This window comes from Xiphophorus hellerii, chromosome 7 (genome assembly GCF_003331165.1).
Source record: "Xiphophorus hellerii strain 12219 chromosome 7, Xiphophorus_hellerii-4.1, whole genome shotgun sequence".
Classification (NCBI taxonomy): domain Eukaryota; kingdom Metazoa; phylum Chordata; class Actinopteri; order Cyprinodontiformes; family Poeciliidae; genus Xiphophorus; species Xiphophorus hellerii.
In genome coordinates this window covers 31,199,002-31,216,089 of record NC_045678.1, presented here as the reverse complement: position 1 = coordinate 31,216,089, position 17,088 = coordinate 31,199,002, and the positions used below count along the sequence as shown (strand labels likewise).

General features: G+C 45.6%; 1 protein-coding gene across 13 annotated transcripts in view; it reads left to right on the top strand.

Annotated features, from left to right (window-relative positions):
- The window catches only part of tns1b (tensin 1b), a 115,563-nt gene that overhangs the window by 84,213 nt on the left and 14,262 nt on the right, over positions 1-17,088 (top strand). For 10 of the 13 annotated variants that reach the window (XM_032567650.1, XM_032567637.1, XM_032567640.1 and 7 more), the window contains 4 exons: positions 9,646-11,118; positions 13,268-13,348; positions 16,300-16,481; positions 16,557-16,695. In XM_032567650.1, coding sequence (XP_032423541.1) covers positions 9,646-11,118; positions 13,268-13,348; positions 16,300-16,481; positions 16,557-16,695 — 1,875 coding nt within the window. The remainder of the gene's footprint in view (positions 1-9,645; positions 11,119-13,267; positions 13,349-16,299; positions 16,482-16,556; positions 16,696-17,088) is intronic. The other 3 variants (XM_032567645.1, XM_032567642.1, XM_032567644.1) reach the window with 2 other exon arrangements.

Below are 17,088 nucleotides of genomic sequence, written 5' to 3'. Positions count from 1 at the left end.
AATGGACAGAAAGACGGTGTTGTCGGTGTTGTGTGATGCCCGTAGCGCCGCCCTAACCGAACCGTTGTCCTATGAACCTTTAACTGAAGGAATGATGCAGAAACAGTCAGAATGCTGAACTGTGTCGACCCGTTCTGAAGGTGTATAAACCTGTGGTTGGATCCAACTCTAAGGTCTAGTACAAGGACTGAGAGATTTACTGACTACTGGACCTGGTAGTTTGTCTAAATAGATTTGTGTTTCGTGGACTTGGAGATTCGCTGTGGCCTTCTGGGTGAAGGTCGTCTCAGCTCTTGGGTTTTGTGCAGCCATCTGGTTCCTGTAGGACCAGACTGAGAGCTTGATCCATATTGAGACTCGATCCCACCAGGGTTGGGTTGGTTCTGTTCCAGTGCAGCAGGTCTTGGTGCTGAGCAGCTGGATGGAGACAGATCCATCTGCTCTAGATGTCACAGTGTGAACACGTTTCTGTGTTTGACAGGACTGTGCTATCATTGGCACAAAGACCTCTGAACCAAAGCTGCTCTTGTTTTCTTGTGGGCCGAGACGGAGCGTACCGTTCCCGACGATCTGCTCTGCATCAAAAATATCCTCACATCGTAAACTTGTTGTGTTTTATTATCTCCTGAAAATCTCCCCACCCTGGTGTAAATGACGGCCAATGGTGAAGGGAGACGGTTTTATGGCCCAAATCATCTGCGGTGAAATGATCACAACAGAGAAGCCAACCGGGCCCAAGAGACCCGGGTCTGCAGACATTCCTGGGCCGAGCCACAGGCATGGAGCGAGGTTCCCCTGAGGCGGCCGCGGTCGCTCTGAGACCGGAGCGCCGCTTTCTGTGCCACCCAAAAAAGGAAGCGACGCCACGCCCTGAGCAGCACCGAGGAGCCGACCCGGCCCGGACCCGAGCCGCTCAACAAAACACTCTAACAGGAAGTGTGTGTGTTATGGGAGGGGTCAGGCTGCTGTCCTCACATCCCCTCCCCCACCTGTTTTTATTAGGCTCCCAGTTAGTCAAAGGTCAGAGGTCATTTGGCTTCCCTTTATCACAGCTCATAAAGTGTTGCAGCCTGAAATAGATGTTGCTAAAATAGAGCAGGTGAAAGTCTCACCTCATTCTGCGGAGGTGTGTGTGTGCGTGCGTGTGTGGGGGTGTGTGTGTGTGGGGGTGTGTGTGTGTGTGTGTGTGTGTGTCACATCATCCTGAACTAGTGGGATCAAAACAAGACAAACCTTTTATAAAACCAGCAGCCATTTTAATTTTAATACATTTTATTAATTCTTCTTAAATTCGGTTGTTTAAAATCTGAATTTAATTGATTTTATATTAAACTTTAATTTATTACAGTTTTTCTGTATTATGAATTATATTATATGTATATAAAATATTCAACATGTCAAAATGATGAGACTGAACTGGCTGCATGTTGCGATGATGATGTGATTTATGTAGCAGAACCGTTTGGATCCACTTCAGACTCATGAACAGAACCAGTTTGACCCGGAGCCGTTCGGCCGGCGCTCTGGCCCGGAACCATCAACCTCTCTGGTTCTGGGTATCAGTCAAAACTCATCTGTTTCACACGGTTCTGCTCAAAAACTGAGCTTCTGGTGGTTCTGCTGAAAATTCAGCCAAACCTGCAAAGAGATGGTTCAGATCCGACCAGATTCATGTGGCAGCGTGGCCTAGTCAAAGTTCAGATCTAAATTTGAGTGAGCATCTGTGGAAGACTTGAAAATTGATGTTGGAAAAGTTAATGAATAATGGAGAGAAGTTTCAGCTCTGAGTTCGTCCTTCCAGATGACTTTCGGTGGATTCCTGTCAGAGCAGTGAACACTCAGCGTCTCAGACAGAAACATGCTGGATACTTTCTGTTTTTCCCTTATTTATCAGAGTTTGGAGGCAGGTTGTTGTGTTTTTGTTTTTTCTCGGCTGCAGGATCAAACTCAGCTGGTTTTTATTCCCCGGTTCGGCTGCGCCTGCCGCTGCTCTGAGGAGCTGCAGGAGTTAACGCAGACTCCTGGTCCAGCGGCGGGGTGACGCAGCGGGGCGGCGACTCTGTGCTGCTCTGCTTCAGACTGCTGTCTGCAGCCCAGGGTTCGGCTGTGCTGCTGTTTTTCCTCTGTGACGCTGTGGGAAGAAAAGCTGGGAGGACATGTGAGTCGGACCCTCCGGACGCAGCGGAGCCACAGCCTCTGATTCACCAAGTAACATCAGGTTCTGCATTATCCTGCTGTCTGGATGTTTGAACTGTGTGAATGTTGATGTTGGTCCGGTGCTTCTGTCCGTTTCGTCTCCATATTTTGATCATTTCTGGAATCTTCCTGGAATGACAGAAATGGAGAAAAACCTCCAGAGGTTTCAATCGTCTGCTTGAGTTTCAGTGGTTTAGAGACCCATCAGCCTGAAGGTTCAGATGTTCTCCTGGCTCAGCTGTGGTCGGGTTACCTGAGGTTCTGTTACCAGAGTGCAGCAGTGACTTCATTAGAGGAGTAACGTCTCCAGGACAAGCTCAGACCTCCAGTGACCTTGATTTCTCTGTAAACAGATTTTCTCCTGCCACAAAGTTGCTGTTTCACCTCTTCCAGCAATTCCTCGATGGCCTCATGCAAGTTAGCTCCGGGTCGTGGTTGTTTTCCCAGCCGAGCCCGGTCCGTCTGTCCGGTTGAGCTCCTGCAGTCCAAACAGCAGAACTGGGCTTCAGGAAGTCAAACTGAACTGAGCCCAGAAGGATTCAGATTAGGATTGGAGCCAGGACTTTGTTTTCAGCTGTAATGTGAAGCTTGTTTGTGGATAAGATGGAGTTGGATCATTGAAAAGATCTATAACTGAGACTTTAAAATCAACTTCACTCATTTTTAGCATTTTGTAGCTATTAATCTGTAAACAACAACAATTTAAACTAGATTTGACCCGGATGTAAGAAACGTACGGCAAACTAAACGGCTAGATTCCCAACATCTGTCATCAGTTACATTTAAATATTTATTTGATTGAAGTTATTAAAATAAAAGTGGATAAAGTTAAAATGAGATGTTGGTTTTTTAAATATTGTTTCAAAAGGAAACCATGAAAAGAATAACTGGGCCGAAAGCAGAACCCTGAGGAACTCCTACAGGTTACGGCTCAGGATCTGATTCATGTAAACAGTTGGTTGAAAGGCAGCATATGAACCGTGTAAAATGGATCCCAGGAAAATAATTTCTCCATGTGAAGACGATGCTGACCCATTCCACCGCCGGGTGACCTTCAGTGGTTCGCTGAAGGTCACGTTCCATCATGGAATAAAACCCAAACCTGACAGTTTGAGACACTTGTTGTCGTTCATCTGAAAGTTTCCCTGAGGTTTGTTGGTCGTCCCTCCAGCAGGACGCTGACGTCTCGGCCTTTGTGTTGGCAACAAGCTGCCGCGCTATCGACCCGAGTCTGGTCCCAGACTTTGGCAGATTATTCTGCTTTGACTCCAAACAGCTCTGGTTGCGTAACGACCAAGATGGAGAACCAAAGGTCCTCTAGTCGAGGCTGCATGGGACACAGAGACAACAAGTGCCTTGTGCTGTGGAGTGTCCCTGTTTGGCCATGAAGGGGCCACAGAGGCAGAGGGCCTCTGCAGGGCGACCGGGGATACGGAGCTTCGTTAACAACCAAATGCTTTGTTAAGGACTTCCAGGAGAATTAATGGTGTATCTGCCTGTTTTCTTGTAGTCTGTGAGCTCCAGAGCGGTGCTGGTTATCTGCTGTCCATTATGTGTTGGAATGAATGGGAGGTCTGTTATCGTCTAATGGAAACAGCTTTATTCCAGCTGTTAGCAGTCAACAGCACGGCTTTATACAGCTGATTCGGCTGAACGAGCCAAACACGACCAAAGATGTCATTAATTATGGGCCTTTATCCATCTGGATAAAAACCATACATGGACAGAGGAAAACAAGGTAATAGCAGATGATGCAACCCCTGATATCCGTACGTTAGCTGCTTCCTTCTGGCCAAAGCTGCTGCCTTCCTCTAACCGCAAATGATTAAACTAGCATAAAGGTAAAACTCAAACTTCTTTTCTGTTAATGTAATTGTACATGTATGCTGCCATCTTTTCATAAAAATTCCTCCTGACATTTTCAGACATCAATTTCCCCATCACTATCTTTCTATTTATAAGCACTTTAAAACACCGAGACTAACAAAGGTATTATACAGAAATCATAAAAGCATCAAATACAAATCTTTCCCCTGACTCCCTTTCTTCTTGTTGCTAAGTACTTTCCTTGTGTTTGTTAGCTAGCTAGCTAGCTAGCAATCTCAGCTTCCAAAAGAATCTGAAATGTTTGAAGCCAAATTAAGAGCCTGAACCACCAACCTTTGGTTTCCAGTCGTCCTCCCAGCATTCCCAAAAACATCATGAACACATGACTTCTGTGGTTCTGCTGCCTTATTTATTGTCCTGCGGCCCGTGGGACCTGTTAATGTGGGTCGTTTATCTTCCTGAATAGGCCCGTTCTCAGCAGAGCTTTGAGACGACGAGGCCTCGGCTTCTCTATCAACTCATTCTGGTTCCACTGGGAAACTGGTTTCTCTTTGGTTACCGTCTTTCTTTTGATACTCCTGCTCCTTGTCATAACATGATACTCCTCGTTCCACATGGAGCCGTGTTTTATTATCATGAAGCGACTACAGTACAGACCAAAAGTTTTCACACCTTTTAATTCACTGAGTTTCCTTTATTTTCATGACTATTGACATTGTAGATTCACACTGAAGGCATCAAAACTATGAATAACATGTGGAAATATGCACTAAACAAAAAAGTGTAAAACAACTGAAAATAGCCCTTATATTCTAGTTTCTTCAAAGTAGCAACCTTTTGCTGTGATTACTGCTTTGCACACACTCTGCATTTTCTTGATGAGCTTCAACAGGTAGTCACCTGAAATGGTTTTCACTTCATAGGTCAACCTGCCCTGTCAGGTTAATAAGTGGGATTTCTTGCCTTATAAATAGTCATGAAAATAAAGAAAACCCATTGAATTAGAAGGTGAGTCCAAACTTTTGGTCTGTACTGTATGTTGGCACATCCTACATCAGTGGCTGGTCGCATTAGATTTTGGTTTATCGTTTCATCAACAGCCTTTCTAACCAACCTGGGGAAAAGCAATCACCCCTAAACCCAAAAGAACCCAAAACGATTGAGATTGAGGTCAAGAACTGATGAACAGAGTCGGAGGATGTTGAGTCGTTTCCTTCAGTGGTTCTTGGTGCAGCGCCCCCATAGGTGAGGAGGGGAACAGGTTGCTCAGAGGATGTAGTTGGTTTGACACGGAGCAGTGAGAAAGAGAACCGCAGAACCAAAGTTGCAACTTTTCAATTTGTTTCCCAATCAAACCAAAGTCTACCAGACTAACAGGTGTGGAAACATGACTGGATCTTTGTCGTAATGTGGCCACAAGGTGGAGCTGTTTTGACTCTGGTGCTATATGTCAGTGTGGACGGTGTTAGTTGTTGCTACTTTCTTATTTGTGGTTTCTTTAAAATTGCTGACGTCATGATTGAAAATCAATGACCTTGTTTGTTCCATTATCTTGTCCTTTATTTTCCAGTCCTAAACATTTTGCACTTCCAGATATCGACTCACCGCAGCTTCTGATGAATATTGGATGAGCTGCAACACAAGTGCTTATGGGACCAGTGTTTTGGGGAGGGAGGGGTTATGCACTTTGCCAGTTTCACTCAGATTCAGCTATGCTTTACTGCATATTGTTGCAGATCTTGTGTAAGTATCTCCAAACCCTCTGCATTACTGTAAGTAAGAATCATTGAGCTCCGGTTTACAGTAAAGTCAGCCTTTGTTGGCAAATCAATCGTTCAGCCATTACATTTGTCCAAATACGGCCGCAGACTAAACTTACATACGATTACAGCATCGTGCGCCTCTGGGGCGTATTAAATGTAAATACATGTAGAGCTATTCTGGTCCTGCTATGAGTCGCCGTGGGGAACATTCCCAGAACGTGTTTCATGATTTCTTTTTATTAATGCAGCCTTCAAACGCAGAGAGAGACCAACGGGAGCCGCACACATGTGTGTTTGTGTACGGACGCCGCAGGAGTAACATGCTATTTCCGTTGTAACGGGGGTATCTACTGCCACTGGGGTGAGAGGCCAAAGTTCAAAGATGAAGAGGTCAAACAGTTGCACCATATGGCTCACAGAACCTTAAAATATCTGGCACCACCTAAACGCGCCTTAGATTACAGCCGTAAAAAGTTTGAGTTTATCAGCTGCTGTTCTTGTTGATGAGGATCTGAGAATGAAATCAACTTGTGTTTCCCTCCACACCAGCTCAACACATGCTGCGTCTTATCACAGGGACGGCTCTGTCAAAGGTTATTTGTAGAGGCTTATGTGGATTCATTTCAAGCAAATGAAAACAGCAGCAGACGCATCAACATAAATAGTCATTCGGACCGCAGACGAAAGTGTAACGTGACGGATTAGATGTCCTGTAGTACAAGAGGAGATGCTGTTCGTTCGTCACATCAGTTTAAGGGCGGATGACTAAAGTCCTGGAATCGTCAGTTAACTTCCTCATCAGGGGCAGAACAGAGGCGTAGGACACCGAGACGGTTGGGGGAAATTTGTTGGACATTTTTAGACTAATTAAAAATATTTTTCATATTGTTATAAACCTGCTTTGAATTGGTGTAAAATATGTTTATGAATTTAAAAAAATGTGATCCAGAGTTTGGAGTCTTCTGACAAAATGCAATAAAGGAACTGAATGGTTCATATCTTCAAACAGTTCAGAAAGAATGATTCTTTCATGGCAATAAATCAACAGAAAACAGAGTTAGCGGTTCTCGTTCTTCTGTTTGGTCCATCTGCCTGCAGCAGGGTGGAGCTCCTCCTGCAGCAGGGTGGAGCTCCTCCTGCAGCAGGGTGGAGCTCCTCCTGCAGCAGGGTGGAGCTCCTCCTGCAGCAGGGTGGAGCTCCTCCTGCAGCAGGGTGGAGCTCCTCCTGCTCTCCAGCTTGTTAAATGTTGGATGAAGTTCTTCTTTCCATTACAGCCATGTTTTTAACTCCAGCAAGCAAACTGAGCAGCATCCAGGTGCAGGGAGAATAGGTTCTGAATTATTTAATGTTAGTATAATAAAGGCCTTTTTGCAGTTTTCATCAGAATTGGTGTGTAAAGGAAGGATGTGTGTGTAATAGAGTTGGATGAGGCTCCATCAAACCCCGGTCTGTGGAATTCGGTGGCCCCTTAGCCTCCACCTACACGCACCATCACACACGCTGTTGTGACAGACCTCCCACATGCCCAAACAGAACAGGGGCAGCCTGTGGAGCAGAGCGGACCTCAGCAGCCTCAGAGCAACACCAGCAGCTCCAACTCAGACACAAAGTGGCTCCGCAGAGGGAGGAGGAGCCAGGATCTGACTTTCAGCCTCTGCTGATCCGACTTTCTGCCGCAGGGCTTTCCCTCCGTAGTTTGGGGATGAATGGTTGTCTGTCACTCACACAGGTAGGAGACCTGCTGGCTTCCCGCTGTTTCCCTGGACCAGGCTGCAGCGCAGCGTGTTGAGGTATTAAATCTGGGAGTGTTGACTGCAGGACAGGTGATAAAAAAGGTGCTGAAATTAGAGCAGAGAGCGCGAAAGGCTCTTCTTTCATGAGCAATGTCTATGTTTATCTGCAGGACTGTGTGCACAGCTTGATATCAGAGTGTTTTTATGAGCTTTACAAATATGCAGTGATGACTTGTTCAGACCAGCTGGCCATTCAGGGACACCTAATAAAAACCCCAAAATGGACAAACTTGGTCCCATTTGGGTTTGAGCAGTGTGATAGTTGGTATCACTGCTGCCTTGCAGTAAGAACTGGGATCCCGGCCTGAGCTCTTTCAGCATGGAGTCTGCATGTTCTTCCTGTGCATGTGTGGGTTCTGCCCAGGTACTCCAGGTTCCACCCAAAGTCCAAAAACGTGACTATAGGTTGATCGAGTTGGAATATGTTGGCGAGTGGAATGGCTATTTTCACCTGGTTGTTGACTGAAGTTGGTTGTGGTCCTGCAGCTCTGGTAGAGCCAGAAACCTGGCTGGTTCACCTGAACAGTCAGTGAAGGAGAAAACAAAGCTGGTAAACAGTTTGACTTACTAAGCAACATGCAGTTTTTGGTTTAAGTACCGTTTACTTAGCAACCAGAATCTGATGCAGGACATCAGCACCACCTGCTGCCACGGCTCCACCTGGAGGTAGCTTCTTGTCCTTCAGGCTGAGTGGGACCCTGAGGCTCAGCCAGCAGGTTAGATCTCTGATTGGCCAGGGCACGACGGTCACAATAACCGCCTCTTCTGACCCTCCTTTACCAAGGTTTAGAAACTGCTGCCTGACATTTCCACATAGGAAGAGATCCCAGAACTCACCAGATCACCTTGATATCCAGGAGTCAGACGGGAAGGGATGCTTGGGTTTCTTCCTGAGGTTGTTACCATGGCAACCCACCACTTAGATGAGTAAAGACGGATGAATGAATCACATGGTCACTGCCCATTTCTCCTCTGCTGTGTTTGCTTTTGTCTAAAATGAAATGAATCCAGCAGATGAATAAAAATCAGTTTTAAAAACTCATAATTACATATTTATTCAACTGTAGGACTTGAACCTTTATAAGTTGTGTTTAAAGCTATATTGAGTGTCTTTTCTTGATCATCTATGCGTCACGTCAAACATGAACACGTTTATATTCTATGCCCTCCCTTCCCTTGGCAGTCTGCCTGGGTCGGCCCGGGAGGCTCCGCGGTGCCACTGGGCCTCTGAGAGCCCCGTATTCACTACCACCGAGATGAAGGTTTCTATAGGCTGCAGAGACACAGGCAGCGTCTTTGTGCAGCTCCTTTCTCAGCTGGACAATCAGAAAAGGATACATGTCCATGCTTTGATATGGGTTTCTTAGAACGTTTTGTGAAGGAGGAAAGAAACAGGTATTGCTTTTATCTGAACTCTTACCCATGTATGACGAGCAGAAAGTTTTAAATCTTTAGTCCGACAAGTTGACTGCTTGTTCACCAATGACAGAAAAGAACTGGGCTTTGTTTGTGGTTCTGTTTTAACTGTCTAAGTTCCTCTCCTGGTATGTTGTACTTGTTTTTTAAACACAGGAGAACCCTCCTGGCCTTTCTTTGTCAGAGGAAGGAAAATTTCCAGTGATGACTAAATCTTTCTGACTGGGACACCCTATATCCTTACAAGCCTTGGCTGCAGCTGTAGGCTGTAAATACAAGAAAAATCTTTGTCTGATTGACCAGTATTAGTCAGATGGCACATATTTATATGGTTAGCTAAAAAAAGAGGGGCAAACCCTGGTGATTTCATATTTTCCACAGCACAATCTGCAGTAAATGTTCATTTCCTGAAGCTGGTAGAAAAGTGGAAATAAGCCAGCAGCGCCGTTGGCTGGATAGCCTTTCTTCATAGCTGCACACACTTTTCTTCTTAATGTCTTGATTTATTTTTAGTAGTTTGCACAGTTGTATCGGTAGTTGCCGAGTCACTGTGGCTATGAGAATGTGTGGGCAGCTGAATATAAATGGGTTCTGAAGAACAGACACATTGTTGATCAGACTCTAAACAGACTTCGTTCTATTTGTTTCAGACGTCATTCACACCCAGGGGCCTCTGGACGGGAGTCTCTATGCCAAAGTTCGTAAAAAGGAGCCAGGTGAAGGAACGGTCACGTCAAATGGCCTTCCAGCCACAGCCGTTGAACACGCTCTACCTGCTGGTGACCACGCCCTGTCAGTGAGCAGTGATTCAGGAAACTCCACTGCCTCTATCAAAACTGACCGAACGGATGAAGCCACATCAGCACCTCAGACTTCCACTGTGAGTCAGACACACGTCACCGTGGACGAGGTGGTACCTTCAGTCCGTCAACAAGCTCCACCAGCACAACAACCAATAAGTCCCAAGGAGAAGAAGGAATTAGAGCAACTACTGAGTGGACTGGAGGGGCCCTTGCACAGACAGGCCTACGTGTCCACGCCAACATCTGCTGCCGCTGCAGGAATGCTTCACCTGGTGCCCGCCCAGGTCCATGTAAATGGGCACAGTGGTATTGATCGTGAAACGGACATCCTGGACGATGAACTGCCCACCAGTCAAGAGGGCAACAGTGTGGACAGTCTGGGGACGTTTTCCTCCACAGATGGACGAGCTACACCGGCTGATCTTTACTACCAGTCTGACCCGGTTATCAACGGCCAGGAACCTGTGCCGTATCTGGAGCGCAACATCCCAGAGAAACCTCTGGAAACCATTCAGCCACATGTTGGCAGATCTGATAAACCTGTTGCTCTGATCCAAAGTGATTTAACCCCATCATTGGAAAATTACATGGCTACCCAGAACGGCAACTTGTTTCGTTCTCGTTCCTTTGGTGCCGAGCCAAAGTCCATGCCACAGGCTCCCACCCGCACCACCAGCAGCAGGGACGCCGTCCAACGTGGTCTCAATGTCTGGCAGCGATTTGGAGTTCCAGAGGAGCCAGTAACTGAAGGAATCACATTCAGTCCACTCCCATCTGTGTCAATGTCCACTCACCACAGCCTGCCGCAGTTCCCACACCGCCACAGTGCTTCTCAGGAAGAGATCGAGCAATCTATCGAAACCCTTAACCTACTCATGTCGAACCTGGAGCCCAGCCGTTCAGTCGTATCAAAATCCCAAAGTGCTCCACTGAGGGAAATGGTGGTGACCACGCAACCGTCCTTCTCCCAGAGCCAAACTAGACCGTCCCTTCAGACTGATGCTGCTCCAGTGCCCAGCCTGGCTAGCAGTCTATCAATAGCTCACACATCATCTGGGAAGCCAGGTTCACCAGAGCCCTCACCTTTCAATCGATCTCCAAATTACTCCTCTGCAACCAGTGGTTCATCACAGATCCCTCCCTCTTTAAGCCCCCACCTTCAGCTCAAACCTATCACCAGATTCCCAACAAGTATCCAGCCCTCAGACGTCTCAGAGCCCCAAAGAAGCCCAAGTTCTGCCTCAGCATCATCTCAGCCAAGAGACGGTGAGCCAGAGGAAGTCTTCAATGTAGAAGGTCTGGTGGCCCAGAGAGTGGCAGGTAAGACCTTTTTATCTGTTGTGTTAGAGCAGGAGTCTCAAACTCCAGTCCTCGAGGGCTGGTGTCCTGCAACCTTTAGATGTGCCTCTGCTGCACCACCTGAATACAATAATTAGGTCAATAAGGCTCTGGAGAACTGATCTACACAAGGAGGAGGTAATTAAGCCGTTTCCTTCCAGGGTTTTGTACCTGTGGCAGATCTAAAAACTGCAGGACAGCGACCCTTGAGGACTGGAGTTTGACCCCTGTGTGTTAGAAAATAATGTCCTACCTTTTTTTATTCTTTTTTTTGGCCACTAAACATGTACACACCCCAGTTTGACCCTACTGGGTTCTCATCTGCCATCAATCTGAAGAAATTAAATAATCTGGAATAAAGTTGGGCTGCAGTTTCTTGACATGTTCTAATCTGCAAACATCGCCAATGCCAGATTTTGCAGAGGTTAGAGAGCATACTAATAATGTTACTATTCAAAGGTAACAGTCAGGAGAAGGGTACAAAATGAGATCTACAGCAGTATGTCAACTTTCTATAGCACAGTTAAGCCATTCATATTTAGAAACAAAATAGGATGACTGACAGAAAATATTTGCATTTCAAAAATTACACAGAAAAAGTGTGGCTGTCCAGCGGTCCACCACCGAAGGGTCAGCAGAAAGTACTGGTCATTTCCAACGTTATGTCTGGACTTGGTTGAAAAACAGATTCATTCAGGGAAAACATCCAGGCTTGGCTAAAATCTCCTAAATCCTTGTGGGAGAGCGTGTTCTGTATTCTGGTTTGAAGGAAACCAACTGGAATGTTTGGGCCACAATTCCAGAAGTTCTGATCGGCACAAAAACAACACGGGTCATCACTGACAGAAAACAAGCCCTGTTGTGAAATGTGGTGGTGGCAGTATCTGTGGTTAGTTTTCTTCAGATGGAGCTGAGGTTTCGTTTAGGCGGATGAAGTTAAGAGTAGTTCTTCATCAGTTTTGACCAGTAATGTGAAGCTGACTGCCAGAACGTTACACACTCGTCTTCAGGCAGCCTGAATGCAAACCCAAAACAAAACCTTACCAGAAGAAAATATATGTTTTGGTGGTCCAGAGATAAATCTGATCAAATCTGAGGGGTCGCCTGAAGAGATTGCCTCCCAATTTGAAACGTGAAAAACTTTTACAAGGTGGGGAGAGTCAACATTACGCCTCGTGTCCACTGAGGACACCGGATGGGTCAGGACAGTAGCTTCTGTTTCCACTGTAAAATGGAAACAGAAAATAGCAGCTTGTACTGCATCATTCCTTCAGCTGTTTGTCCTTACGGTAAAGGTTTGGTCCGGTTAGGGCGGAGCTGCTGACATTTTGTCCATTGCTTGGGAGACGAAAAAATGTTATTGCTTGCAACAAGCACAAGACATAACAGTAAGCCACACTCGTCATTGTAACGTCATGATGCCATGTTAGGAGACTGGGTCTAACCCCGCCTGCCCAGTCAGAGTCCAGCCGCCAGTGGAAACCAGGGATCATCTACCCAGCTTTTAGCTTCTCTGCCCTGTTCTTCTCCTGGTAGATCAGTTTATTTTGGGGTCTAATTGTACAGAACTTAAGTCTCATTAAATGTGCAAACAAAAAAAAATTTTGATTTAAAAACCTGGAGTTTTTATTTCATAAAGTCCACACAGCTTGCCCTCATTTGGTCTTTATCTTCTGAGCGGCAGGACAGAGACCAGAGCAGAAAAATGGCCGAAGCCGTTAGCTGAAACATAAACATGCTCTGCCTTTATCTGGTTTCCTGGCCGTCTCCATCACTCAGCCTTAAACAGGAAGAGGTTTCCAGTCCGGCAGGTTGACAGTGTCCAGATAAAAGCATCTGACATCCTGCAGATGGGTTAGCACAGGGACATGAAGCACAGCGACGGAGAGAAGGCATTCTGGAATCAGAAACAAGCTTCAGTTCGTTTTAGTGCTATTCAAATGTTTAACTGTTGCTGTTTTATTTGAGTTTTCATGTGAGAGAACGTTGTGTGTTCTGAACAGGAGCACATGATGTCTGTTATCTTGCTCTTCTTCTGCTGTTATTTTCAGATGACCTCATCCTCCCTCTGCTCGTCTTTCTTCCAGTTTATCATAATCTCCTTTCTTTCATCGTTCATCTGTTTGTCCAGAGTACTCGGCTCGAGTCCAAAACATCAACCCCAGCATGACCTCTTCTCAGTCTGAGCACCGCCGCTCTCACTCCCTCTCGGGTTGGTTCTCCCAGCCGGTCTGAAGGAACGCTTCAGGAAAACAGGACATGATTTTCCTTTTGTCTGAGCGTTTCTTCAGTCTGACTTCAAATCTCTTTCTGCTTCGCCTTTTCAGTGTGGTGGGCTTTTGTTGGCATTGAATCGTCTTTGTTTCACCTCTTCTTCCTCAATAAAAACTCTTTCCGTCATTCTCCAGCTTGAGAAACATCAAACTTTCTCACCGCTCGTGTTTGTTCTGAGCTGCAGTTTCCTCTCTGAAGGTGAAGGAGTGGTCCGAACAGACCAGAGGGGATAACTTTAAAGTTTCACAACAACGGGACAGAGGAGGAACAAAGGAGGCTCTGTGTCCTGCCAGGAGAGAGCGTGTCACAAGATCTGTTTTGCCAAAGTTGGGGAACAATGCTGCAGCCAGGATACACTGGCCTCATTCAAAACCACTTTTATCACTTGAACCGTTTTCACGATTTACAAAAGCAGACAAAGTAAATGCAGACCACAGTTGTCCTAGTTGGAAGCATCAGTGGACTTGTGTTTGTCCTCCGGAAGCTGGTGGCCCAAACTTCACCACGGAGGAAGATTCAAACCATGGAGGTGGAATTAGGTAACGATGGGATTCACATTTCATCAGAGCTGCCTTTACTTTAGTAGGTAGTTTGGTTTAACAGGAGCAGGTGTGACGATCAGAGGAAGCCACATGGATCGATCTCAGACTCACCGTCATGCTGTGTCCACAGAATGATCGGAGAAAAGGCCTCATGGTTCTGGGATCGGCAGCTGTTAACCATTAGCCGTTACCATGGTAACAGCATACTGTAACAGGGAGGTGTGTGTTTTTGGACACATCTGGGCCTCCGTTTTAGAGCTCTGTCTCTCAGTGGGTGTGTTTCAGTTTTAAAACCAGGAAAAAAACAGAGTTTTCCTGAATATGAGGCGCAGTAGAACAGCTGTTCTCATGTCCTCCATCTTTTCCATTCTGCCTGACTTCGTTTACAGCTGAGACCAGGCATCCGTCCAGCACAGCTCTGCCTTCAGTGCCTGCACACCAAAGTACAGCAGCAGAGTAAATTGCATTTCCACTTTAGCTCAGAAGCCAGAGGTTTCCCACACTGCCCAGAGTCTCAATCCAATATGGCCACCTCATGTGAAACTGTTATGAAAGTTGAAGAAATAAAATGTTTATTGGCGCTTCTGATAGTTTGTATTGGATTAGACCAGCAGTGTAAACAATGTTGTAAGCCTGTAAACTGGACAGCTAGGATCTGTCCTCCCAGCTGTTAAACTAAACATTTAGCGTTGTAACTAAATATGTGGCTTCCTAAATAAATATTTAACATTTTACACATTTTAAATGATTTCCATCAGTAATAAAGAGGGAGAAAATGAAATACTTTATTTGGATGTAAAGCATCTGTTCGATTGTCTTGGTAATTCTTCCTCCTGGTGAAACTTTAAAACTGCCTCAGAACAAACACAATAAACTAAAATGTTCTTTGTCTTAAACTTTTTTTTTCCTGCCTTCCTCCAATAAGAACAAATCTTGATGCAAAATGTGATGATCTAACACAGCGGTCCCCAACCTTTTTAGTCGCGCGGAGCGGTCAGCCCTTCGCAATTTTGCTGCAGACCGGGGAGGGAGGGGGGGGGGCGGCTAACCCCCCGCGATAGGCGAAATTCGCGAAGTAGGAACCTTTATTTTTACAATTATTATACAATGAAATACTCCATAATACATTGAAACCAAAGAACAAAACCTTTTTACAGGCCCAAACATTTGTTTAAGAAATAAAAATACTGTATAAACGTTTTTTTTTTCTTTTTTACAAATAACTACTGTACTGTAAAATAATAATTTTAATATGAACTCAAAGGGGATTCCAGTGCCCGAATTGCGGAGATCAGCGCCGCCCCACCGCGACCTGAGTTACTGGATTAGAACGGGAGAAAATAAAAAATGATTATGAAAAAAAAAACAAAACAAAGTACAGTAGCACAAATAGTGACTCGTGTATTTCACTGCTGTTCTGACTGAGCCGCTGCATCCTGACTCCACTCTGTAGCGTTTTTTTTTTTCTTCTAAAGCCCGCGGTGCAGGTGTGTTTCTTCCAGAGAAGATCATAGTTATCGGTAGCTGCTGTCGCTCTTTTTTCTTCTGGGCAAAAAGATTCTTATAAACCGACATGCCACCATCGATTATGTTAAATTTGGAGGGGCTGTTTTACGTACGTGTACATATTAAACCACAACATTATTGACACACAGGTAGAAGCGGAGAGACTGTTTAGCCAATCAGAATGCAGAACACAATGCACGATGCAAATCCGTGAAGCAGCGAGACTGTGACAGGTGAACCGCGATGTAGCGAGGGTTCACTGTACTCTGATGTTGTTTTGTTCCTCATTCTGCTGCAAGTTGGCTCAATTTTGACGCGCAAGACGTAACCGGTAAAATCCGGTTTAGGATTTTCAAATAAAAGATCCGGAAGTAGTTCATTATTTCTTGCGCGGCCCGGTACCAATTGGTCCGCGGACCGGCCCGGTGGTTGGGGACCACTGATCTAACACACGATTCTGTTTCTGCCGTCATTTTTCCAACTCTCCACTTTACACTTTGTTGCCTATTTGCATAAAAATCTTAACTCCAGTCCTGTTTGTTGTTGTAATGCTGCTAGCTTTCTGCCTGGCTCTCCAAGTTGAAGCAGATTAATGAAAATCAGCTTAACTCAGCGCTTTGAGGAGCCGCCGGTGTTTGATTTTATGAAAAAAGGAGCCTGTTTATTTACCCAGGTTGAGAATTTAACAGCATTTATTGGATATGATGCTAAAATGTTGGTGTGTGTTTGCTCCTTTAGCAACTTTCTCCAGTGTGCATGTGGAATATGAAAGGATACTTTGCTTGGACCAACAAGCATTTGTCATCTCTGACCTTTGACCCTCATTTATACATCACCTCAGGGGTCCAGGCCCGTTCAGCACCTCCAGATGAACCGACAATCCTTCCCCGACGTCGCATCACCAGTGAGGGACACTCTGATGACGCGCTGTCCCCAGATGTCCCTGTTCGTTCTCCAGTGCGGTGCGTTTCTCCAGAGTTCGTCAGCGCCATAGCCATGAACCCTGGGGGACGGCCCAAGGAGGTAGAAAACTCGCTCCGGATGCATCAAAACATTTAAAGTGATTGTTTTCTGATTGGATTTTTTCCGCCTCTACAGAAAAACATGCACAGCTACCGGGAGGCCTTTGAGGAGATGGAGGGAGGCCCCATCAGTCCTACACCCACAGCTGGTGGTGAGGCGTTACCCCAAACCCCCGCCTTCCCCGTCTCACCGCAAACCCCTTACTTCAATCTGTGTAAGTGCCCCCCCTCCGGCTGACAGATGGCACTGTGGAGCTTTGACTTAGATACTCATGTAATTCATACATGATTGATCATTTTTAAAATACAAGTTAAATTACAACCAACTTCTCTTCCTGTTTGAGATTTTCCCCCCATATGAAAAAACAGGAAAGAACGTTTGAAGGATTATAACCCTGATAAAAAATGTGACCGTTCAATCTAGATGTTTAACTCTTCTTTCTATTAGTGTCTTATAAGTCATGTTGTCTTACTAACTTTTTCAGTTTATTAAGTTCTGTTCCAGTTAACCTTTTGCCAAGATGACCTCTAAAAAACATGCAGAAATAATGTTCCTTCATTGGCTTTCAGACGTCTCAGGCTACGTTCACACAGCAGATCTTGATGCT